A 27110-nucleotide genomic window follows, 5' to 3' on the forward strand; every position below is an offset into this window, starting at 1 on the left:
TTAAAATATCAACTTGTATGCTTAGGGAGATGGCATGATTCAGAGAGCTGGACCCAGTTCTATCAGTTTCTAGTGTTTTCCCTCAAGTGGGGAGCTAAGCTAGACAGTCTCTAATACCCCTTGGACTCAGGTAAACACACAGTGATCCTTACAGGGATATCCCTTCCTCCAGGCCTCCCCCATACTTTTACCATCTTGAATGGTGGGTAAAATTTCCTCAGCTCCCCTGGCAATTTTTCTATCAACTGAGAGATTAGCCAGGGCCCTGTGTGGAACCAGAATCAATTTGAACCTCCCTTTCTCTCCAGATTTAAATATTACAGAGGAGGGGTTTAATTCAGCTTCACAGACTCTAAAGAAATGTTTTAGATTTCAAATGATTGAAAGTAAGATATCATTGGACATCAACTACTAGGTATTTTTGAAATAGATTTTTCTGGGAATTTTTCATTTGCTCTATGTGGGTTGTGTGTGTGTATATGTGTGTGTGTGTGTGTGTGTGTGTGTGTGTGTGTATGTATGTGTGTGTGTGTATATATATATGTGTGTGTGTATCTGTGTGTATAACAGAAATTGGTTCCTGTGCCAACAAGTTTTATCAGATGGATCTTTTCAGTGCAAGCAATTGTTTTTTCTGTCTCTCCACATAAGAGGCCTCTTCTACTAATATATTTTCAGAAACCATTGATGACAGACTCCTCACTTCTCTTCACCAAAGATTAAGGAAGCCCTTGATTCAGTTCCCACCAAGCTTGGCATGTTGGCCACGGTGTGGCTTTTGGGGTGTATTTGCTTCCCTCTTGATATATACACAAGGATCTAATGCTCCAAGAGAAAGACCACGTAGATGCAGGACTCTGACTTCAGTCTGGTCCTTAACTCTTTTTTAATGTTTATTTATTTATTTTGAGAGAGAGAGAAAGAGAGAGAGAGAGAGAGAGAGCGCGCGCACAAGCAGAGGGAGGAGCAGAGAGAGAGAGAGGGAGAGAGAGAATCCCAAGCAGGCTCCACACTCAGAGTGTGGGGCTTGATCTCACGAGCATGAAATCATGATCTAAGCAGTAACCAAGAGTCGGATGCTCTACCACCTGAGCCACCCAGGTGCCCCCATGATCCTTGATTCTTCAGATGATTCCTGCATTGGCCTCATGTAGCTAGAAGCCTGAGCCTTTGGGCAGTGCCATGCCCCGGGTTGCACATTTCTTGCCATTGAGGCCCATTGAAGCAACATCATGTGAAGAGGCTTTGTTAAGGCTGAAGTCTTTACATGGGCAGAATGAGGAAGGGAGGACCCTTGAGAGACAGCATACACACGGAAAGGCCAATACAGAAATGTCAAGAGCAGAAGCTTTTCATCCTTTCTTTTTCCTATCTGTAAGTAGAGGATGGCAAGCACCAGAGTCCAGGTTGGGACTAGGCCCTAATGGTCGATGGAGAACATTCCAGCCATGAGGACCTGCCAGGGACCATCTGTTGAGCTGTGCTCAAACAGCTAGTACATGTCAACCTCTTTTGTTGGAATTAAATCTCATTCCCCATGTTGGGATAAGGCTTTCTGTATTTGAGAATCTTGAATGGAGCATGTATCACTAATGCCCTGCATCAGTGGGTGTCAGCTAAAACTCAGTGTTGGCTTTTATATCCAAAGCCCACCCCTTGCCAGCTGGTGGGAGGTTGGAGGGGCTGTCCACTGAAGGAAATTCATGAGCAGTGAGGAAGGAGCTGCTAACACTTTGGATTTGTTGTTCTGGAAGAATTTGGGCTGCTTCCTTTTCTTACCCAGGCCTTAAGATGGCCAAAGGCCAGAGGGATCTTGGTAGCTGTGGTGATTTTTGCCACCCATTTCCTGATAAACACAGAGACAAGAACCTTTTGTCTCCTAAACTGGAGCTGAGCAGCCAGATTCTATTGTTGGGCCTGGCTGAGGAAAGGCCTGGATCAGAGGTTACGCATCGAGGACCCAGAAAGAAGCTAATGGAGAGACCCCAGTGTCTATGATGTTTCTTGTTGCCCACTGAGCTTTTCCTCTTCCTCACTCACAAGGATTAGACATGTTGTTTGCAGATGACCTCCTACCCAATCCCCCATCATGCGTACAGCAGGCATGAGGTCAATGCCTGCCTGGGGTAGAGCTAGGCTAGTAAGAGAAATAAGTATAATGCAGAGTCAAATGGGCTAAGTGCCCCAGAGATGCATACACAGTGGGCTAAGGAATTGAGTGTGCTGAAAGATTACTTGCAGCTGCAGGATGTAGGGGAAGGGACAGGATGTGACCTTGGTTTTGACATGGGGGTTGGAGCCAGTGTCCAATGGGCACTCCAGAGTAGCTTGATCCCAGGCAAGGAGAGAGCTAGTAATGGCAAATAGATGCTTTCTGGGGGATGGTATTTTCCCTTGAGTCCAAGAGCAAGGTGTATAAACATTAATATGGGGGAAATATCCTTATGTTTTAGTCCATATTGTCTCAGCCCATATCCCACCTGCTGTGGCCACATTTTTTTTTTTCTCTTATTCTTGCACCATCTTGCCTATTCTTGATTTACCTAACACTTTTTCTTTAACTTTACTGATCTTTTACATATATTTTAAAAAGTAAACTTAGTAAGCCAGTCATGAAAAGACAAATAGTGTATGATTCCACTTACGTAAGGTACTTAGAGGAGCCAAAATCATAGAGACAGAAAGTAGAATGGTGGTTTCCCAGGGTCAGGGGAGTTACTTTATACTAGGGATAGATTTCAGTTTTGCAAGAGGAAAAGAGTTCTGGAGATGGATGGTAGTGATGGTTGTACAATATGGATTTACATAACACCATTGAACTGTACATTTAAAAATGGTTAAGATGGTGAATTTTATGCTGTGTATATTTTACCACAATAAGAAGAATTGGGGGGAAGAAAGTAAACTTAATATCTCTGCCATAATTGGGAACTACACTAAATAGATGTAGCTATTAAAATAAGAACTGGGCATTCAAAATTATGCCTCCATGGACTGCCTTGGTATACCCAACATTCTTTGGGAAATGTTGTCAATTTTAATAAGCCATAGAGAATTTAGAAAGTATCAGAATTAATCTACACTATCCCATCAAGTATGGTTTTGTTTTGTTTTTGAGTTCTTTGCTTTGTAGCAGGATTACAGCTCTTTGTTAGGGAAACAGGCAGTATGACTCTTAAGCCATAATTAAGTCCTGGACAAAAGCATCTTTGGAAGCCAAGGCTCTGCTTTTGCTGTTTATTTTCATTTTCTTGTGTTTTATTGATGGGATCAGCATCCTGTTATTATAATTAACTCCATCGACTTGTCATGATTCATTCTATGACTGTTTATTAGACATCATGTAAACAAGGAAAAACTATTAGTTTTCTTAAAAGCTGGGAAGGTCCACCAAAGCTCAGGCTTCAGAAAGAGCATTGAGTCTTCCTGAAGTTTGAGTTATCAGGGAGCACTTTGCTGGAAATCCAGGTAAGACCTCGATGGAGCCTGCCACTCACCACTTCAGATCCAAACCTGAGGTGGCCCTTGTGGGTTACTTAGCTCTAAGTGCATGACCAGGATTGGCATGGAAGCAAGCAGTGAGTCCCCTGCCAAGAGAGAATCACCTTCTCATACCTTTGTAAAGCCTGATATGGGAGACCAGGGGTGGAATCTGGGTCCAGGAATTGGGGAGTAGAGAAGAAGCAGGCAAAAGCCAAAGGCCAAGCTGTATTTTAGAAGGTCCTGATAGTCCTTCCTTCAACCTCTCCTGCTGACTTGGTCATCTAAATGCCTCCAGATGTCCCAGTTTACAGGGCCCATTAATTCTGTAAGTGGAAGCAAAACAGAGTACCTAGATAAAATATAAGAGTGGCTTTTCCACACAGGTAGATCTCACCCGTACCAAATTCCATGGCAGACGGGACAGTGTTTGTGCAGAGGCATACATTCTCACACATGCAAAAATGCAGAAGGGAGCCAGAGAGAACCATAAGAAGTGGTGTATGAGAGCCTTGCTCGATTAGAGTCACTGCCTGCTTTACTTAATTCTAGAGGACTTGCCATTGATTCTATGAGATGTTTTTAGAAGTTGTTAATTCACTAAAGCCATCCCCTTTTTAGTTGAATTATGATCTACCGGTCTGCTTTAGAAAGAAAAACTCATAGCACATTTTTAAGTATTTAATTGTAACCGCTTTTGTCTTTAAAAAATAATCAAGGATAGCTTACAACAGATGTTGATGTGAATTGTCCATTTCAAAAATATAATTGTTTAGCTTAATGAAGGTGTGTTTTCAATGCACACAGAGGGGGTTTGGCTTTTCTTTTTTTTCTACATTTTTATTTATCTTTGAGAGACAGAGCACAAGTTGGGGAGGGGCAGAGAGACAATGAGACACAGAATCCGAAGCAGGCTCCAGGCTCTGAGCTGTCAGCACAGAGCCTGATTCAGGGCTCGAACTCACAAACTGTAAGATCATGACCTGAGCTGAAGTCGGATGCTTAAACAACTGAGCCACCCAGGCACCCCAGCTTTTTGGTTTTTGTGTATACTTGTTTTGTCCCCATATCCTGAGGACAGAGCCATCCAGGAGGACACTGCACCTGTGCTGAGACCCTCTAGTCAAATGGAATGTACCACCTTGTTGATAGTAATAACTTAACGTTATGCCTCGTACCTAGTCCCTTTAGGCTTCATTTTTGCTATTCAAAAATGCTTATATATATATATATATATATATATATATATATATATATATATTCTCTATGTCATTTACTTGAAAAGAGACTGGACCGTAAAGTCAAAGTAAACACACCTCCTATGTGGTGGTTGGGAGCCTGGTCACTAGAAGCTGCATTGATAGGTTATGCCACCCTCTGGAGTTCTGGATTGAGACAGGAAAGGACATCATTTGGAAATTCTGCTGCAAATTATTGGTTTCCCTTAGGTGAATCTGAGATCTGTGCAACTTAATAAAACTACACGTAGTGTCTTTCTGCCTGTCCTACATTAGAATGTGCTTTCTGGAGTCATTTATTCTTGCTCCTGTCTAGGTTACTAACACTTGGCCCTGGGAATGAAGGGAATACAGCCAAGTAGAAAGGCGCTCTCATCCCACACTCAGAAGAGCTTTAAATTGGGTGTGACCACAATGTAGCTAGTGCTGGAGAGTCCTGTCTCCCAAGTGGGTGTAATATCCACTGGGCTGCTTCAGAACCATGAGGTCCCAGTCAGTTGGATTGAGGGCAGATATAGTATAGGAGTTTCCCAGAGTTAGTTCTCTGCCGCCAGAGGCACCTTACGTTTGTGGGGCATTCTGGGGTTTGCCCAGTATTTTCACACGTGGCTGTGGGTCTCACTGAATCCATACCTGAGATCTCTCTCCCCGTGAAAGCAAGCCTAGATGCTTGGAAATAGTAGTAAGAGTTGAATACATGAATTTTATACTCAAAATCCCAGGGAGATGGTAGATATTTTCCCTAATCTATTATTTTGAGGAATTTCAAACATTATAGGCAAGAATAGTGTTGTTCACCTGAATGCACCAATTATTGAAATTTTGTCACAATTTCCTTATTTCTATATCCCCCCCTTTTTTGGAGGGGAATGGGGTGCTGACCATTTGACACTTACTTTCCAAAATTTTCATGCTTTGACCCTAAATTCTGCAGTTTGCATCTCTTAAGAGCAAGAACATTTTCCTACATAAATAAAATTACCACAGTCGGGAAATTAGACATTAATACAATATTATCTGTTATATACCCTTATTCAAATATCTCCAGTTGTTCTTTATAGCTGTTTTTTATTGATGCCATATGTGATCAATTCTGTGTACTCAATAGTTATCATGTCCCTTTATTCTCCTTTTATTTATAATAATCCCACAGTCTTTAAACAAATTTTTTTTGTGACATTGATATTTTGAGGAGTTTAGGCCAGTGGTTTTGAAGAAAGTCCCTGACTTTGGATTTGTCTGATAGTTTTCTCTTGTGTAGATTCTGAACACATTTGGGGGCAGGGAGATGACCCAGGGGGTACTGTACCTTCTCAGAGTATCACATCTGAGGCACATGATGTCAGGTGTCTCATTGTTGGAGGTGTTCATGCTGATCACTTGATTAAGATGGTGTCTCCCAGGGGTGCCTGGGTGACTCAGTCGGTTAAGCGTCCGACTTCGGCTCAGGTCATGATCTTGTGGTCCGTGAATTTGAGCCCCGCATCAGGCTCTGTGCTAACAACTCAGAGCCTGGAGCCTGCATCAGATTCTGTGACTCCCTCTCTCTCTGCCCCTCCCCAGCTCATGCACTGTCTCTCTGTGTGTCTCAAAAAATAAATAAAAGTTAAAAAAAAATTTTTTTTAAAGATAGTGTCTCCCAGATTTCTCTATTGTCAGAGTACCTTTCCTCTTCATGATAAGTAATCTGTGGGGTGATATTTTAGGACTGTGAATGTTCTGTCCCCTAATAATCTTTCACTTACTGATGTTAGCATCAGTTTTATACCTATACTGTGATGGAGAGGTTATTTACCACTTGCAGATTAGAAAGACAAAGCTCAAAAGGGGAGGTGGGTCTTGTTTGCTGGCCATCCCACCGTGACCATGCCATATGAGAATCTCCTGGATTATATCATACTGGTTTATCTTTTATAAACCGCTCATTCTTTGCCACCTCCCCACCCACCCCTTACCCCTACCCCCACCCCTGATACATGCAGGCAGACATCTGTTTTAGGAATCAGTAGTTTCTATTCATATCTTCAGTTTCTGTTTCAGACTGAATTCCCTAAAAACAGAGCCTGAGATGCAGATTCTTGTGTTGTGATTTATTGAGACAGGGTCTCAGGAGCAGCCTGTGAAGGAGTGAGGGGTGCAGTCTGGGATGAGCAGGAAACCAGGCAAAGATATGGGGGTAGCTGGAGTCTAGCCTCAGCCTGATCCCACAGGGAGTTCTGCAACATGAATAGCAACCCCAGAGTTGTCCCGCCTACAGGCAAGAAGGCCATTCCTCTATGACCTGCATCAGCATGTCATTAGCAGAGCGTCTCTCCCTGAGGAGGAAGTGACTTTCTGGGTATGCCCAGAAGAAGGGAGAAAGCTGTGAGCTTTCGGCAGCCAGTGCTCATGGCAGCAGGGACATGGGTACCTGGTCTTGTAAAGGGGGACTGGGCAGGACACCAACAGCGTGAAGTGCAGATTCAACATTTCCCACATTAGTTCTTCCCTAAATGTTGTCTCTGATAAAAGCTAATGTCTTTTTTTCTTTCTTTCTTTTAATCTCTCTTATTTTTTTAAGTTTATTTATTTTTATTTTGAGAGAGAAAGAGAGCAGGGGAGGGGCAGAGAGAACATTCCAAGCAGGCTGTCTGCTGTCAATGTAGAACCCAACGTGGGGCTTGAACCCATGAACCGTAAGATGAAATCAGGAGTTGGACACTTAACCAACTGAGCCACCCAGGCGCCTCTCTTTCAACCTGTTTTATAATAATATACTATAAATCTCAAAAGGCTGTTAAAGAAAAGTGTTAGCTTAGTCATAGGCAAAGACAAGATCTAATTAATGGTTGCTTCTTTATGAAGCCCCATGAATCTTATTCACTGTCTTCCTGACTGGGCCCTAGATTTTTAGGCTGAGGTTGGTTGTCAAAACGAGGCTCTTTAGCTTCTTGAACAGCTGAGGTATCACAGGATGTGCCCTTCTAAGGAAGATAGAAGCACCAACATATTTACTCACAGCACATGTGAGCATTAGGATTGCCATGCTAGAGACTGTAGAAATTTGCTCTTCGTAAAATATTGCCAACCCGAGATGGCAGGGATGTAGGGTTTATCTGGGTTTGGAGAATTATTTCAGTGGCATGTTACCACTGAAACCCAAGTCCCCCCTCCCCCAAAACCCCAGTCCCCCTCCCCCAAACCCCACCAAACCCCAGTCCCCCCTCCCCCAAAAACCCCAGTCCCCCCTCCCCCAAACCCCAGTCCCCCCTCCCCCAAACCCCAGTCCCCCCTCCCCCAAAAACCCACCCCACCTAATTGGATCTGGGTTCAAGTGCACATTTTGCTCTTAGGTCTCAAGCAAGTGTTCCTCAGACTGCAGCATCAGTGTCTCCTGGAGCTTGTTAGAAATGCAGAGCTCCAGCCCCCAAGCTACAGAATCAGACCCTCTGGGGCTGGAACCAGGAATCTGTAGCTTTACAAACCCTAGGAGATTTCTCTCTTAGGCTCCAGTGCCAATCCAATGCCGTGGTTGTAAACTTGCCTGCAAGTTGGGTTTGCCTGGGGAAATTTTTTAAATTGTGATTCCTGGGTCCCACCCCAAAAGGTCTGATTTATTTGATCTGGGGTGCAGTCTGGCCATCAAAACATGTTGAAGCTCCCCAGGCGATTTTAATAGTCAGCCAGCGTTGAGAATCTCTGCTCTAAAGTGGCCTCATTTACCTCATGTGAAAGGAATTTTAACACCAGCTTCATTTTGAAGAGGGTGTTCTTATAGCTGCAAAGATTCACTTCAAAATACCTGGAGGCCCTGAAATGGCATTTGCAGAATGGGAAATTGCTCTTTTTTGGCCCATACTCTCCCATCTGGAAAGTTGTAGCAAAGGTATAGAAAACTTTCTGGGGAAACAAAATGTAAATCTTGAATGGAAGTATGATATTCTTTAGATCTGTACAAAGTCAAGAATGTGCAGAGAAGACATTAGGATGGCAGTCTCTGGCCAGCCCACACGCTGTCCTTGTGGGTATGTTACTGAGCCTGCTCACCCCAAAATGATTGCCTTAGGTTGGCTTCTTCTATATTCAATCCTGCCTCTTAGGAGTGGTATGCCCAAAAAAGCACATTTTTTTAAACATTTTTTCACTCTTGCCTACAATGTGGCTTTATCTCCATCATTTGCAATGTTGAAGACTTCATTCAGGCCACACATTTAGGTTTCTTGGGGTTTAGATGTTTGAAGACCATTTGAACCCCAACCTGAATTTGGCCCTTCAAATGTGAGTGATCAGCTCTGATATTTTCCACTGGCCACTCCTAGACTGGTGTTGATGATCAGCTCATTGAGAGGCAGGGCGTGATAGAGGGAAAGAGAGCCCAGAGCCAAGCACCCTTGGATTGGAATTTCTACCTTCTCACTCTCAGAGGCATATCCTTGCCTTGTACAAGTTACTCAAGCTGTCTGGGCTTCCCTGTCCCCTTTATTTAAAAACACTGGATCCCTGGTACCTGCCTTTTGGGGCTGTTTTACAGGAAATGAGAGCATTTTTGTGAAGGGATGGCAGACAGTAGAAACCACATAGATAAAGCTCTCCTGTGTTCATGATCTTACTTGTTACCTGCAAAGTTGGGGGAACACCAGACCTCTTGAATTTCTGGCTCTGCCATTTCATGGCAGTTTATAACTCTGGACAGCCCAATACCTTCTTGGATGGGCCTCTGTTTTCTCATTCATAACATGGGGATTAAACACTCAGTCACAGGATTAGTGTTGGGGCTCAAGGCAACTATGGAAATCAATATGACATCTTTTTATTGAGATTTCATTCACATATCATACTTTAAAGTGTATAATTCAGTGGTTTTCAGCATATTCACAAAGTTGTACAGCCATCCATACATCTTGGTCCAGAACATTTTCTTTACTTCAAAAAGAGACTCCATACCTATTAGCAATCACTACCCATCCCATCCCTGCCCCCAATCTCAGGCAACACTAATCTTTCCGTTTCTCTATTTTTGTCTAGTCTAGATATTTTGTATAAATGGAATCGTACCGTATTTGTGTCTAGCTTCTTTCACTTAGCATGAAGTCTTCACAGTTCATTCCATTTTGGAGCACGGATCAGTACTCCATTCATAAAAAAGAATGAATATTATGGCTGAATAAAGTTCCCTTGTATGGTATACCACATTTTATTTCTCCATTCATTAGTTGATGGAAATTTGGTCCGTTTCCACTTTATGGCAATTATGAATAATGTTAGTATGAATAATTTTATGAATAGCACAGCATTCGTCAACTGTGAAGTTTTATTACAAATAATATTAGTAATAAAAATGCCTAGATGTGTGAAAAGAAATGAAATCCAATTCATTCGGGTGGAAAATGAGTGTGCATGAGTGAGTGTGAATGTTTTATCTTTGCTTTTAAATTTTTTTAATGTTTATTTATTTTTGAGAGAGAGAAAGAGAGAGCGCACAAACAGGGGAGGGGCAGAGAGAGAGGGAGACACAGAATTCAAAGCAGGCTCCAGGTTCCAAGGTGTCAGCACAGAGCCCAATGCGGGACTCAAACTCACAAACCATGAGATCATGATCTGAACCAAAGTTGGATGCTTAATCAACTGAGCTGCCCAGGCACCCCATTTTTGTCTGTGCTTTTATTTTTTTTTTAATTTTTTTTTAACGTTTATTTATTTTTGAGACAGAGAGAGACAGAGCATGAACGGGGGAGGGGCAGAGAGAGAGGGAGACACAGAATCGAACACAGGCTCCAGGCTCTGAGCCATCAGCCCAGAGCCCGATACGGGGCTCGAACTCACGGACCGCGAGATCGTGACCTGGCTGAAGTCGGACGCTTAACCGACTGCGCCACCCAGGCGCCCCTTGTCTGTGCTTTTAGATCATGTCATGCTTGTGCTTATGATAAATCTTTTGGGGCTTTAGGACCTCATGCTACCATATGAAATTTAGCATTGAGGGTTCTGTGCTCAAATTGTGAAATGGTTTATGCCAGAAGACAGACCCAACAGCATTCAGGATGTTTAAAAGCTTTTGAAAACTGTGTTAGAAATAGAAGGTCTGTTGGATCTGTTGAGTATTCTGTTTAATACTGTAGATACGGAGTGAAAGCTAATATGGCATCTGCCCTCAGAAAGCTTTCAGGCTGGAAGGAAGACACGTGAGGTGGAGATGAAAAGATGGGGTATGTGCTGCGACAGGCGTAGCCTAGAGACTGCACAATGGTCTCCTTGGCAGAGAAACAGGGCAGCAGCCATTTGACACCTGCCAATTCTCTTTCTCCTAGCATGGTAAGACACAAGGATGATGGCTATTCTGAAGAAAAGGATGTGAAGACTTGTCCCTGGGACTCTGGCTATGACAGCCTCTCCAACAGACTCAGCATTTTGGACCGGCTTCTCCACACCCACCCAATATGGCTGCAGCTGAGTCTGAGTGAGGAGGGGGCAGCCGAAGTCCTTCGGTCCCAACCTCCAGGGGTAAGACTCAGAATCTCAAGGAACACTTTGAGACAAGGAGGGCTGCTGCTTTCTTAAAGAGAAAGACTTGGAGTTCCAGAAAGTTCTTTCCCAGGCTTTATGGAGCATGGTGTCTGGTGCATACCTGGGTTGCAATGCAAGGAGATTGTGGAAAGTATGGAGGCAGCTCCAAGGAAAAGAGCCCCTTCATGGTTTGTCTTTCTGTCTTCATCAGCTCAGTTCCCAGGGAGGTCTAGGACTCAGCAGGATAACAGGGCATCTGGGCTGACTTCTTGGGCCTCAACACTGAGAATGAGCCTGGTTATAGGGTCTTCATTTGCCCCTGCTGTTTTCATTCTGAGCCTGGGAACCCTGCCAGGACCTAGCCATCCAACTTGGGACTCAAAGTTCAAAAGTTCTGTGTCCGTAGACTTGCCTACTCTGGCTGCTGATGTGTAATTCTCTTTCTCTTTGGGCTTCCTCAGTGGCTTCTTATGGGGCTCACTGTCCAATTATGTTTCTTCTGCTACTTCCTACCCAATACCAATCTCTTAATCAAGACCACTCCATGACTCTATAGTGGTTCTCCCCAAAATGTCACTTGGTGATTGGTGTATCTGGTGCTGTTCAATGTGGTTGCCACTTGCCCTGTGTGGCTGTTTAACTTTACATTAATAAAATAAAATTAAATTTAAAAACTCAGTTGCTCAGTTGCACTAGCCACATTTTAAGTGCTCACTAGCCACAGATGGCTGGAGGCTACCATATAGGATGGTGCAGAATATAGGATGTTTCCACCATCACAGAGATTATATTGGAGGTCACCTGTGTACAATGTCTACTTCCCAAAAAAGGGTAAATACAATAAGTCACAGATAAAGTAAGACTTGGAACAACTCATGACAAGAGATAGAAACTAAGAAATATATGGAGAAGCAAGAAAAAGAAACTCCATGGTAGCTGGTTGACAATATTGTAGCAATTGAGCACAAAAACAAACTTTTGAGTTTCCTATCAGCAAGAGCCTGTCTGTTACCATTTTTTGACCTCTAAGTGAGTCTTTGTTTCAACAGACAGAAACAGACGGGACTGTTGGAACATGCTCAGGGTGACTAGGCGCAATAGTTGATCATCTTTGTGGAAAATTCCTTGGCCAGCACACCAGGTTGTTGCCTGTAATCTGGGTCTGTATGATCAGACCTACGTCTGTGGGGCCCCCTCTTTTGGAGGTTGAGTTGTCTGCTCCTGCATTTCTGCACAGAAATTCTGGAGAGGGAGGTTGCCCTGTTGTTAGGCAACAATTCCCTACTCTGCCCAGCTTCCCTCCCAGTGTTGGGCACGTCCATTCCTGCTGAGACTTTGTGGGGAACAAGTCAGGCAGGATGTTCTATCTGTCCACATACTTGATCCCTGGACAGGACCTGCCTGATGAGATGGGGCAGGCTGATGACAGGCTGAGGACAGGAGAAACACAGATCAGGAGAGGCCACAGTGCACCAGGAGCAAGAATGCCGAAGAGAAGGAAAAGCAGGTGTGAGAGGAAAGGACATTTGAAAGTCTGTCCATGGAGGCATGGGTCCTTGGGGTGCTGCCACCCTTATTCCTATGATAGAAATTAGCAAAGTTTCTGTAAAGGGCCAGAGTATAAATATTTTTGGCTTTGTGGGCCATACTGTCTGTCACAACCTCTCACAATCTCTCACAACCCCTGCCTTGTAGTGCAGACACACCCATCGACAGCATATAAATGAATGACTGGGATTTTGTTTCAATAAAACTTTATCTACAAAAACAGGTGGCAGGATAGATTGGGTCTACAGGCCGACTTTACCAACCCCTGCTCTAAAGCTGCAGACATTCAGGAAATAAGGTTGTACTCTCCCTGAACCCCAAGGCTCAAGGAGATTCCCAGCTGTACAAGAGAATAATACTTCGATTCCACCAATGATCAGCGCCCTCCCAGCCATGCTTTGGGCTTTTTTTAATCCCCCTAATGTTTAGGAAATATCTGTTTCAGTTTTAGGGTGTCCCAGAAACATTGACTCCCAGAAGTGACTATTACATGTATTCTATTCTATGACTGCCTCCCCATGGGTGCTGGGGGACCAGAGAGAACTCAAAGGTCTTCCCAACTCCCTCCTTAAAAGACACCCAATCCCCATAGCCACCCTCTCAACCCCCACCCCCCCACCCAGATAAAGTTTCTTAGGAGCTATTGACTAGATATATAGAAGGAAGCGAAGATAAGGTTAAATAATAATAATAATAATAATAATAATAATAATAATAATAGTCAGGGAGCATAGACCATGGTGTCCAAATGCAGAGGAAGAAGTGGCTAAAGAAATAAGACAGGATAGAATCCTTGGAGAAGGACCATGTACTACAGAAGGGAACCAGAACTCAGCCGGCTGCCCCACTGCATGCTCCAGGGAGCACTATTTGACTTGTAGCCTAGGTAATCAGTGCCCCCTGGAGTTGTGCAGTGCATAGAAGTACATGGTGTACTTGCCTCTGCAGTGTTGGAAGCCAAGATGGTGGCCCGAGATCAGCACTGGGATTTGGGCTGGTTTAAAGCACGCATCTGAAACTGTTGGTGGGAATGCTAACTGGTGCAGCCACTCTGGAAAACAGTGTGGAGGTGCTTCAAAAAATTAAAAATAGATCTACCCTATGACCCAGCAATAGCACTGCTAGGAATTTACGCAAGGGATAGAGCAGTGCTGATGCACAGGGGCACTTGTACCCCAATGTTTATAGCAGTACTTTCAACAATAGCCAAATTATGGAAAGAGCCTAAATGTCCATCAACTGATGAATGGATAAAGAAGATGTGGTTTATATACACAATAGAATACTACTTGGCAATCAGAAAGAACGAAATCATGCCATTTGCAGCAACGTGGATGGAACTGGCGGGTATTATGCTAAGTGAAATAAGTCAGAGAAAGACAGATATCATGTTTTCACTCATATATGGAACTTGAGAAACTTAACAGAAAACCATGGGGAGGAGGAAAGGTGAAAAAATAGTTACAGAGAGGGAGGGAGGCAAACCATAAAAGACTCTTGAATACAGAGAACAAACTGAGGGTTGATGGGGGGGGGGTGGAAATGGATGATGGGCATTGAGGAAGACACTTGTTGGGATGAGCACTGGATGTTGTATGTAAGTGATGAATCACGGGAATCTACCACCAAAACCAAGAGCACACTGCACACATTGTATGTTAGCCAATTTGACAATAAATTATATTAAAAATAAATAAATAAAATAAAGCATGCATCCGAAGGCAGTATTAGAACCGGGAGCGAGACTGTCACAAAATGGGCTGAGTCAGGAGTAAACAGGCCTGCAGCTCCAGTGTTGGCTGTAGTGACGCTCGAGCACACCTTCCTGCTCCCTAATGGGGCAGCCGTTTTAATCTCCAGCAATTGTCACCATACCTGGCCTTGCCATATCATCCTGTTTTCCAAGAGAAGCTAGAAATTCTGGTTTTAATGTGAAAAACAACCAAAACTGCTTTTTCACTCTTAGAAACAAATTTAATTTTCTATCACGAACACACCCACGAGCCAAATTAGTCAGTGAACTCCCAGTTCACCACCTGTGGTTTAGTCATGTTACCTGTGTTTAGAATCTGGGTGTCATCAACCATGATGCCCAAATAAGACACGGGCTAGAGAACACTTAACATGCGCTATAAAACAATCACCAAACTGAAAATGCTTCTGTAGACCAAGGGGGCTCATAGCCTCATGGAAAAGGTTCTGTCAAAGGGAAAGTAGGATTCTTTTGAAGCCAGTTATCAAAGGAAGTCATCTGGGGCATGCTCTTTGATAGTCCCTTTTGCTGTCAGTAGAGCGTTCTGGGTTGAATCTTGCAGGACATGTTCGTTATGAAGGGCATTCTAGTCATGGACATTAGGTGTGCAGGAAATCATATGTCCAGGTTCTGACCTTCCAGATATTTCCTAAGCTTGAATTTCTTTTCCCTCTGCTAGATCTTCCTGGTTCGTAAATCTACCAAAATGCAGAAGAAAGTCCTCTCACTTCGCCTGCCCTGTGAATTTGGAGCCCCACTCAAGGAATTTGCCATAAAGGAAAGCACATACAGTGAGTAGTCACCTGATGGCTAAGTCCTGGTTGATGGGAGGGCCTCGGGTCTCCCCAACAAGTGGAAGTGGAAGGAGATTACCCTTTGAGACAGACAGACATGAGTCTGCATCCTGGTGCTGTTACTTACTCACTTGATGACTGGGCAGGTAGCCTACCTTAGGAGCCTTGGTTTTCTTATCAGTATATTGGGGTGATCATAACATCAGAGAGTTATTAACAGTTTAATTAAACAACCTATGTACAAATTATGCAGCCTACTGGTTGGCATATGGCAGGTTGTCTTTCTTGCCCCCCTTCCAGTTAAGTAGAGCATGGATTTGATTCCTAGGTTTGCTGATGATTAACCTGTAGGACAGGCTGCAGCGATTCGGCCTTTTTATGGGTTCTCATGCTACAGCACGTGTCTGCACATCTTGTGAATAATCCTTGAGTGGATGTGTTCCCTCAGACGATCACTGTTCAGTCGTCTATGAAATGCAGCTAATCAGAGGCAGAATCCAGCCCTCTGAAAAAATCAACTGGCAGAAGTTTTGAAGGGAGAGTGATGTTCAATAGAATTGGTTTTCTTTTTGCTATTCTGCAATCATTGAAAATGTGAAGTCTTGGGAAGACATGTTTCACTTTATTTGTTTATTCATTTATTTATTTATTTAATCCTGAGAAAGAGAGAAAGCACAAGTCGGGAGGGGGTGGGTGGTGGCAGAGAGACAGAGAGAGAGAGAGAGAGAGAGAATTCCAAGCAGGCTTCACACTGTTGGCACAGAGCCTGACACAGGGCTTGAACCCATAAACTGTGAGATCATGACCTGAGCTGAAGTCAGACACTTAACCAACTGAGCCACCCAGGCGCCCCTGGACACATTTTAAATATAAAAAGGAACACACAATGCTGATGTATTGCCAACTTCCAAGAAAGGATCCATAGTGAATCTGTGCTCCAAAGGGGAAGGTTTCATTGAAATCACAGGTTAGCAAGTTGAGGAGTGAAGGCCAGGAGAAATAAGTTTGGAAGCCTGTTGACTCTCTCAATAGTTAGACTGAAACTGGTTTGGGGGTGACGGGGTGGTGGTGCCTGGGTGGCTCAGTTGGTTAAGTCTCCTGACTTCCGCTCAGGTCATGATCTCATGGCTCATGGGTTCAAGCCCTGCTTCGGGCTCTGTGCTGTCAGCTCAGGCTCTGAAGCCTGCATCAGATTCTGTGTGTGTGTCTCTCTCTCTGCCCCTCTCCCACTCATTTTCTGTCTCTCTCTCAAAAATAAATAAACGTTAAGACTGAGACTAGGATTTTTGCTTGCTACTTGATTTACACCTAAGCAAGCCTCAGTCTCTGCATTTGAAAAACCAAAGGTACTGAGGTCATTTTAAGGGCAAATAAGGGATTATACTCAACCTGGAGTTCATAGTCTCACTGAGCCAAATGGCCTTAATGGAAGTCTAGAAGACACATTTCTAGCAGAAGTGAAACCTGTCAGCCTCTTTGTGGTCAACCTCAGGTTCTTCTGTAAACCTGGGCCTGGTAATGTCTTTCCTCCAGGCTTCACAAGGGCACTGATGCCACGAAAGACTTCCACAGTCAGTGACCTGTGCATAGTTCATACCAGTTTATTTGCATTAGGAGGTAATCACAAGATAGATTTCAAGCCCTCCATTTTAAAGACGATTAAATATTGAGTAAAGAAATGCCATGCTGAGGTGGCTTTTGAAAGTCAGCTTGCCAACAAGTGATAGATCTGTTTTTTTTTTTAATTAAAAAAAATCTTTTTTAATGTTTATTAATTTTTTTTGAGAGAGAGACAAAGCGTGAGCAGGGGAGGGGCAGAAAGAGAGGGAGACACAGAATCTGAAGCAGGCTCCAGGCTCTAAGCTGTCAGCACAGAGCCTGACGCAGGGCTCAAACCCACAAACCGGGAGATCATGACCTGAGCCAAAGTCGGACACTTAACCAACTGAGCCACCCAGGGGCCCTTTAATTTTTTTTTAAGTTTATTTGTTTTGAGAGAGAGAGAGAGTGTGTGTGTGCAAGCGAGATAGGGGCAGAGAGAGAGAGAATTCCAAGTAGGCTCTGCACTGTCAGCACACATCCCAATACAGGGCTCAAACTCATGAACCGTGAAATCATGACCTGAGCAGAAACCAAGGGTCAAACGCTTAACCAACTGAGCCACTCAGGCGCCCCAGATCTAACTGGTTTTTAAATCCCTTCTAATATCCTAAGTGAAGCATGATAAGTTAGCCTGGAAGCCCCTTCTTTGCTCCCCTACAGTAAGTACAGTTAATGTTCGTACTTTCCCGCTTTCTGGGTGTTCATCTTAGATTCCTCCTGGCTGAAGATTTTTCTTCTCTATTGTGTCAAGACTCGGATCAATTCCCTACTCCTATCTGGGGGACTTAAAGTGGTTGAAAGAGCTGGTCTGAGCAAAGCATTAACCTGACTGTAACTAATTACCACAGGTCTTGGTCTCACCATGATGGCCCCTTCCTGGCCAGGGCCTTGCTTCTCTATGAACAGAGGTAGATTGAGAAAGGAAGGACTTGCTCTGAAAACATAGATATTTTGTCATAACATCTGGACAATATGGTTTAATAATAAATACCAGCTCATATTTGTATAGACTGCTTTCACATGAATTACTCCACTTTTTAAATTTCCCTTTCCACTCCTACCCTTTGGGGAGACAGGGAAAGTACTATTATTGTCCACTGTACAGAGGAGAAAACCAAGGCTCAGAGAAGTTAACCTACCCCAAATCGGTTTCTTCCTACTTAACTTGCTAAATTGTGGTGCACATGTGTGTATTTTTTTGTTTCTGTCTATGTCATGGTATGTGTGTAGAGGCATAGGTATATTTTGGGGGTGCTATAGAAATATTAAACAATCAAAATAATACAACATAAGCAAATAGCAAGCAACATAAATGAGGACATGAAGTGTGGCAATTGGGAGAAAAACTCATCTGATTGAGGAAATGAGGAAATCTTCACAAAGCTGAGGATGTTTGGAATATTTTTGAAAGACTGTCTGAATGGCATTTCAGCCAGCCTGGCATGAGGAGTGGTTGGCAAATACACAAGTATTTGAAGTTATCCACTCACTGCCCTGCCATTTGGAAGATGTGCAATATGGTACACCATCTTGCCAGAACATCTTCCCTAGGAGGCTTGTGCCCTTGGTGGTGACAGTGGTAGTGGGTGGGGGCATTCTAAGTAACTGAGTTTTTGAAACTTTCACATTGAATTTAAAAACTAATTTGCTGGAAACTTCTGTTTTCCTCCAAGCTGCCTTGTGTCTTAACTAGAGGTGGTCTGTTTTGGCAAAGAGGAGTGTGTCCCAGGAGGGCCAACCTAGGAAGGTCAAGGGTGGTGGGGGCTTGGGTGTTTACCAAGCTCTGTTGTGTGCCAATGGCCTTTCCCTCCAGCCTCACTGGCCCCTGCCCCCTGACCAACTTTGTGTTTGAATTTAAAAAAGAAAAAAGATAGTTGTACACTTTGAGCCTGCGCCGGTCTGTTTACCAAGCACTGGAGCACGTGCTCCCAGTGAGTCAGGGGCTGAACTTCTAGGCCGTGGACTCCACTGGCCTGTTTCTGGCTGACACACATCCTCCTCACAGCTGGATCTGATAAGCCACACGGTAGTTGGTTTGAGAGCTCAGAGATGGTCCTATGCACGCAGCAGATAACACCAGAGGGCCTTTCCTTTCCCAGAACAGTGCTCCAGGACACTCAGCTGGTTTCCAAACTCTCTCTTTTCCAGCCTTTTCCCTGGAAGGCTCAGGAATCAGTTTTGCAGATTTATTCCGGCTCATTGCTTTCTACTGCATCAGCAGGTAAGGCCTCCTTTCCTCTTAGGAGTTCAAGTGCCTGCTTGGTGTGTGCAATATAAACAGCCCTGGGGTTTCTAGATTAAAGCAGGGTGGAGGGGTCTGGGAGGCTTGCCGCTGACTAGATGTCCCTGGAAGGATTAGTTACTGATCAAAATAACTACGCCAGTCCCTCCAAATTAATATGTCTGTGTCTTCAAACTGTCCCTATGGTTCGTTTCACCTCGACCCAGCAAGCAGGGGAAACAAACACACATACACATACATGTACATACATGCAAACATGCACACACAGAAAGGGACCCATGGTGCAAACCTGGTCCCTGATAATGTGTGGTGCCTGGGTGGTTCAGTCAGTTAAACATCTTTGGCTCAGGTCATGAGCTCACAGTTCATGAGTTCCAGTCCTGCATCGGGTGAGCACGAGCCCCGCATCAGGTGAGCCCTGCTTCTCTCTGTCTTTCTCTCCCTCCCCCTGCCCTGACTCTGCCCCTCATGGGATTCTCTCTGTCTCCACTCATTCCCTCTTCTCTCTCTCTCTCTCTGAAAAAAATAAAAATAAATAAATGTCCCTGATACTGTTTCTGAAAACCCTCAAGGGATGTAGTTCATTCTAGAAATACGGGCTCCTTAAACCAGCCCATAAACCTTGCATCACTGTCCTACAGGCCCATTTGGTGCTCATGTCCTTTTCATAACTAAAGCAACTGTGTTAGACTACAAGTAATTAAGCCAAAAATCACCATGTTAATAAGTGTGGGGAGTGTGTGAGTTGTTGAAGTCTTTCTCTCTTTTTTCTTCCTAGCCATAATAGTTTTTCAAACTGACTATTCTTTTCTTTTTAATGGTTATTTATTTCATTTTGAGAGAGGGTATATGCATGCACACATGAATGGGGGAGGGGCAGAGAGAGGGGGAGAGAGAGAATCCTAAGCAGGCTCTTTGCTGTCAGCATGGACACTTACGAACTGTGAGATCATGACCTGAGCTGAAATCAAGAGTCTGACACTTAACTGACTGAGCCAACCAAGTGTCCTCAAATTGAGTATTCTTTTGGTGATTAAGAATCCATACTCTTCATCTGCAGAGATTGACACTGCCCCCATGTAGGCAGTGGAGCTCAGTTGGCCTCTATGCCTTCTCTGTATGTCTGTTGCAGCCAATAGAACACAGACAGGCATGCATGACTAGGTTGTTTCCAAAGATCATGTCTTACAGCCATCACACTTTGAGGCTGAGAGGCTTATTTGGGGTTCATTTCCTTTATGTTAATTTAAGGGTAAAGTTATTTCTCACGTGAGACATTTATTGTACCTGTTGGACTAGACCCTCCTGGGGGAAGGCACTGAGCTATTGACCCCTAGAAGTCACCAGGTTGGCAACACCACATAATTAATGGCCTGAGGTGGGGAAGCACTTTCAGGGGTTGATTACCAGGAGGAAGAAACCAGGGTATTTCATCTAGAATTGGACACAGCTCTATGAGGGGACACCACCAACAGCCCTTGGCCTGTGCAAGGATGGAGATCTGCTGCCCAAAGAGAAGAAGAGGACGGTGCAGATGTCCCCACCTTCCCCAGGGACCCACACCTGAACTGGTTTGAGGCCATCTCGTTCCCGAAAGTGAATTTCAACACTAACATGTTAGTCAGAGGTGAAGTTGGCCAATGCTTACTCTTCATAGTTAGCTTGTTGATTTTCCTGTCATGAAAGATCATTACACCTATAAAACAGTATTTGGCATCAGCACACAAAAGATACCATCTCTCTTCTCAGTGTTCATAATAGGCTGGAGTACCTGCTGTCCAGGGCCATTTGATGGTTGAAGGAGATAAAGCACATGAAAACCTTCTTTAATCTACAAAGCATGATACCGATATAAGGTGCTTATGGAAAAATCCCAACATTGACATTTTATGATCAGGGTGACCTGAGATTCATTTCTCTATTTTTTTCCCTCAAAATGCAAAGGTTCTTGATGTTTCTGTTTCTCTTTTAATGTTCTATGTTACTCGGTTTACCCAAGTCAATGTTCTTAGTAATCAGTAATTGATTTGACCCAGTCTTAACCAAATGTTTTTGAAATGTTCTAGTTGGTTATTAGTACATGAGTATATTCATGTAGAGAAAGTGGTTGGATTGTCAGCCCTGGTATTCACCCAGAATGCATCTGCACAGGTGCACTAGACTAGAGAATTCATGAATCAATCAGCATGTGGTTTGCCACATCAGAGGGACACACTGAAGACTAGAGCTGTGGATATAAATGAGAGCAAACCTTGGTCACCAATGTCTAGTAGCTCCCTGTCAGTTTGTCATAATCAGTGTTGTGGAGAGCACTTCCTTGTAAACTTTCATGCACACTGGAATCATCTGGAATCTTGTTAGAATGCAGACTCTGATTTGGGGGGTCTGGGGCAGCAGCTGATGGTCTGTGTTTCCAACTGTCTCTAGGTGGTGAGACCAATGCTGCTGGTCCTACAACTGCATTTTGAGTAGCAAAGAGCTAGAGGAAATAATAATTATTAATTATTACTTATTAAGTACGATTATAATTTCAGGGGCTTTCTATATCTGTGCTAGGGACCATATATACATTATTTCTAATCCTCATGGCAACCCTGAAATTAGGATCATGAAGACACCATGGCTCAGAGAGTGAGATACTTGTCTACAATCAGTCATTCAATAAATATGTAGCAAATATTGGATTTGAACCCAGGCCTGCCTTGATGCTAGAGCCCATATTTTGCCACTGTATGGCACAGCTCCACAGACTTTGGGATCCAGTGCACCCGGGTTGCTTAATTCCACATTAGCTCTGTGAGTGGGTGCAGGGACCTCCCCCTCTGTGCTCTCCTGTGCTCCTGATCCATGGAATGGGGGATATCAGAGCTTCTTCCAACGGCCTGTGTGGGTCCCACGTGAGTTACAGTGCTTGGTGCACTGGAGGTGCTCAATAAAGTTAGTCTCCTGCCGTTTAGAAATACAACATATAGAGCAAGGGTCAAAAGTGGATTATGTGTGTACTAAAACTCTTGGGTGAAACATTTATACCTAAGATGGCTTTATTTTCTCTGTTATACAAGTTTTAGAATTAGGGTTCCTTTCCTTAATGAGAGGGAAGTGACCCTGTGGGGAGGGGGGATGGTGGTGAGATGCACCTTAGCTGGTGCAGTGGAAGAGGGCTCTAATTTTCCAGGAGATCAAAGTCTAAGACTACCCATTAGGCAATGACAGGTGTGGCTTCCTGTCATAGATGCCATTAAGAAAAACCAAAACCAGCCATGTGATGTTTAGGCTCCAGGTACTGGATTGGGTAAGGTGAAATGCTTAAGGTAAACATAGGTTGGTTTCGTCATATGTGTCTTTCCCCAAATTGTCTAAAGAAAGAAGATTTTAATAAGTTTGTATAGCCGTAGAAACATATATTTATATGCTGCTTTGACATTACAAAGTTCTGCTTCCCATTAATCTTCATTTAAGATTATAATCTGAGTCATCACCTCTCCGGGGTCAGGCAGCAGCTGTAACAAACACTGCCATCCCCTGAGGCTCTGCCTGCTTCATCCACGACAGATGCAAGTGAACAAGTAGAAGAAGGTACTCGCAACATTTGGAGGCAGACGGTAGGGTCCTTGGAAGCAGGGGGTGACCCATCCTTGACACCTCGGGAAAGAGCAGCCTCCTGACTGCCAATTACTAGTGTTTATGTGAGCAGTATATTACAACCCATGCCAAGAATCACATTCTATGCATATTTTGCTCTTTTCATTGACCTTACTAATTTGTTATTCATTGTCAACAGCTTCAGGGGTTTCCAAAATTCTCAAGTCATCCAGATTTAATCTGATTCAGTTAGAATGTTGCCTAATCTTACGGTAAACAACTTGTTGTTTGGGATAGTTATTCTCTTCAATGGAGATTTTCACAACATCTTGAGTAGACAAAATACAGGCAGAAGCTCCAGGTTTTGTCCCTCACTTACTCCACCCTAGGCATCATGGCCTCCTTGCTATTCTTCATGCATGCCAGACCCTCTCCCAGGGCCTGGAAAGTTCTTTCAGCTCCTTCCTGTTGGGCCTGTTAGTCTGTGATGTTGAATGCATGGTCTACACACGGTGCCGTGCTGCTTGAGGGCAGGGTTGTTCCATGAAGTCCTTTAGATTTGCTTCCCTACTCAACGCTTGGTGCAGGGGCAGCAGCAGCAACATCGCCTGGGAGCATGGCGGAAATGCCAAACTTCTGGCCTTACCCAGACCTCCTGAATCAGAGTGTGCAGTCAAACGAGACTCCGAGGGATTCACGTGTGCACGTTACAGATAGGGAAGCACTACCTTAAAACACAAGAGGAAGTTTTGTCTTCAGCACAGAAAGCAGGTTTCATGGACTCTGGCTAGACGATGTCAAAGTAAAACCAACAAATGGTGGTTGAAAACCTGCCCTGTGTAAGGACTTGGAATAATAAATCATGGTTTAGGATGACACATTCCTGCCCAATGAATTGGGGCCCAGTTTTCAGAACATGTAACAAGTTAGTGTATAATGTTTTACATGTATGTATGTAAGATCCACCAGTGTAGCGATTCTGATATTAACACTAGATACATTTCAGCCACCCAGGAAGGAAATTTGGTCCTCACTACAGATATTGAAGCCAGGCAGCCTTATCTCTCAGCCTGTCCTGACTGTGTTACTACAGGAAAGAATAGTCATCTTGCAGTCCTGTCACCAGTAAAGACAAGTTCTGGTTAGGTATGAGGTATGATGTAGCGTCTACTTAGGACGTTTCAGTCTAAGCCAAAACATCTCTAGGATGGAAACGCTAGAGATAGAAAGCGGACATGTAATTACAAATACTCTCTTTTTGAAAAACCAGGGACGTTTTGCCGTTCACCTTGAAGTTGCCTTATGCCATTTCAACAGCCAAGACGGAGGCTCAACTTGAAGAACTAGCCCAACTGGGACTAAGTAAGTGGGTCCCCCTGCCCAGGTCTCTCTTGGAATGAATCTATGGAACACAGTCAGTGTTAGGCTGGCTGATGATACATTGTTGAAAAATAATCCCTATCTCCATGGCAAAACTTGGCCCTGAATCACACCTGCTGAGATTCTTTTTTCTAAGTCAGACATTTTACTGACTCTCAGAGGGGAGCGCTCAGTTTATCTGGGTAACCCCCACACCTCCCCAGCAGCTCCCATCAATGAGTTTCAGCTACCCTAAGTGTCCCGGTCCTAATGGAACATAAACTTCTCTAATGGGTCATGTCTTTCCTTTCTGTGGCATCTTGCTGGGGAAAGGCTGTGCTTGACAGAAAAGGAAATAGCACAGTACATCTCACGTGCATGAGTTTTGTTCCGGAGAAACACACGGGCATTGACGGCACGTCTGTGCTTTGAGGAATTTGACCGTGCAGACATCTAGACTAACATCTGTCTCACTTCCTCTCTTGTTCAATTTTGGTCCTGGTGTTCTGGGCCATGTCCCTTATCCTGCCATGCATCCTTGCCCTGGCCAGCTGGACACTTGCTTCCCCCTCCTGCCCTTTTGCCAATGCCCCTGAACACAATACCGTGCTTCTGGACAGTGGTTGATGATGGATCAGGATGTACAGTTCACCCAGTTTCACTTCCTCGTCCCATTGCCATGAGGAATTTGTGTGGGTTTAACTTTTGCCAAAAAAAAAAAAAAAAAAAAGTTCCCCCCTAGATTGGAAGGGGAAATTCTCTTAAGATTTTAGGTCTTCAGTCTTCCAAAAGATTGACAACCAGGCCATAATATTTGAATGGAAATTTGAGATTCCGAAATGCAGCTCCTGGGACTCCTGGAGCCTATGAGGAGCCTGGAGGGAGATTCAGATTCCCTTCTCAAACTTAGATTCTTTTGAAAGAATTGCTACATGTGTCTGAGGCCTGTCTGATGTGTCCCTTCTGAAAAGTTACGCCATCTCTTGCAATGGTGTTTCATACACCTTTTGGAGAGAGTTTAAAACTTTTCCTGAATTTCAGTTAATATAACCAGCTAGACTGTAAGCCTCTTGAAGACCTGTACCAGGTGTCAGTTTTCGCTGGTGACCTCCACCCACTTAACTCCTGGTGCTGTGGTCAGTGTGCAGTGTATACTTTGTGGCAGACCTGAAGGACTGAAGTATCCTGGTCAGCTTCCTGCACAGACAAATTTAAGAACACCTTGTTCCATGGCCACTGACCATAGAAGCAAATGATGTCCAATTAATATATACTCAATTCATAACGGCCAATGTATACATTATTCATTTTGGGAAGAGACAGCACTTTGTAAAACTCTGTGCCTCATTTATTTGTTCTTCCAACAAACGTTTCTGGAGGATCTGCTATGTGGCAGGTCAGGCTCCACACTGAGGGGTCAAGGGTTAATAATATCCATAGCTGCCCTCCCCCACTACCCAGGTTTATAGTCCATGTGGAAGCTAAGTGTACTATGCCTTATAAAGTCTACCAGTGGTGTCAGTAGAAGCCTAAGAAGGACCCAAAGGTGGTGGAAACCATTCCACCAAGACCCAAACTGGGCAATAGAAGTGCATATAAGGTGAGCCAATGAGTAATTTAAAAATTTCTAGTAGCTCTGTTAAAGACAATGAAAAAGACACAGGTGAAAATTCATTTTTATAATTTATTTTAGTTAATGTAATATATATGAAATGCTACTTCAACATAGAATCAATATATTTTACAAGTATTAATGAGATATTTTACATTCCTTTTTTTCATACTAAGTGTTTGAATCCAGCCTGTGTTATCCTTATCTCTTTTGGGGCATTAAATTTTCATCAGAAACACACAATCTGTATTTAGAGCTGATTAAATTTATAGTTGAGAAACTGCATTCACATACCCAAGTTCCAAAACGATTGAACAGTTTTCCAGTGATTGAATTGCATGTCTGTTTTTAAACTTAAATGGACTGACATGATTTAAAATTGAAGCCCTCTGTCATGTTGGCTCACTAGCCACAGGTGACCGTTGGCTCTTGTGCTGGACGACACAGAGCAAAGAGGAGAGGAAGGGCAGGTGACTGGGCCACAATATCAAGCATGTTTATAACAGAGAGGGCAGGGCAAGGGCTCCCAACGTCAGCCTCCTCGCTGTCCGCCATGATCAGCCATTCTGGGCCCATAGGGGAAAAAAATACATTTTAGGCAAACACCACAAGGCAGAGCTATAGAGAGAGAATAAACCTGTTCCAAATGGAAATTAGCAGCAGGTAACATTTATCACCACCACTGCCTCCCTGGATTCGTGCAGAAAACTGAGCCCCATGTGTAGGTGACATGGGCCATACAGACAGCTGCAGTAAGCCATGTGCGCTGTGCCAAAGAGTGTTGGGTGTGTAAGCCACGGTGAGAAGGGCTAGGATTTGCAGAGTACGGGCAGCTAACCGCTAAGATAAACGGTTGAACTTGCACTTAGCATTTGCATCGGCCTGCTGTCCTTTTTTTTTCTGCTGATGGGTTCCATGAGTGTATTTTTCCTCTGTTTGGGGTTTTAATGCTGAACGTGTAAAACCCTAAGCAGATTGTGTAACATCCCCCAGGCCCAGCTGCTGGTCCTGCCCATTAAAGGGGAACTGCCAGGTCCTCCCCGGAGGGCACCTCCAGGAGAAGTAGATTGGGAAGGGTGGCTTGCTTTGCGAGGAGACTCAGTTTTTGTTAAGCGTGTCCGGGAGCTCCGTGGTCCTTTCCAGGCTTACACTGTAACAATTCCAATTCTTTCTTTCCTTACCTGTGCAAAGGCTGGGCTGGCTTTGTATGTTGGCCAAGCCATTTCTCAAGGGCTTTGAAGGTGAAAAGCCCCTTGAGCCTTCCTGTGAGCCCACAGCTGGGCCTGGCAGCATTTCCACCCTTTCCAGTAAAGGGAATGCAGTCCAAGCAAAAAAGAAAAAGAAAAAAAACACTCAAGTGTGGCACCTCCCCCTTGAAAGACGTGTGTTGTCATGCAAGTGTGCTTTTTTTAATTTG

General features: G+C 43.9%; 1 protein-coding gene across 9 annotated transcripts in view; it reads left to right on the forward strand.

Annotated features, from left to right (window-relative positions):
• Positions 1–27110, forward strand: part of RIN2 (Ras and Rab interactor 2) — a 225272-nt gene that overhangs the window by 169816 nt on the left and 28346 nt on the right. For 8 of the 9 annotated variants that reach the window (XM_045445438.1, XM_045445441.1, XM_045445439.1 and 5 more), the window contains 4 exons: positions 11006–11198; positions 15182–15293; positions 19047–19119; positions 23993–24084. In XM_045445438.1, the coding sequence (XP_045301394.1) occupies positions 11006–11198; positions 15182–15293; positions 19047–19119; positions 23993–24084 (470 nt within the window). The remainder of the gene's footprint in view (positions 1–11005; positions 11199–15181; positions 15294–19046; positions 19120–23992; positions 24085–27110) is intronic. The other variant, XM_045445446.1, reaches the window with a different exon arrangement.

This window comes from Leopardus geoffroyi, chromosome A3 (genome assembly GCF_018350155.1).
Source record: "Leopardus geoffroyi isolate Oge1 chromosome A3, O.geoffroyi_Oge1_pat1.0, whole genome shotgun sequence".
NCBI classification, from domain to species: domain Eukaryota; kingdom Metazoa; phylum Chordata; class Mammalia; order Carnivora; family Felidae; genus Leopardus; species Leopardus geoffroyi.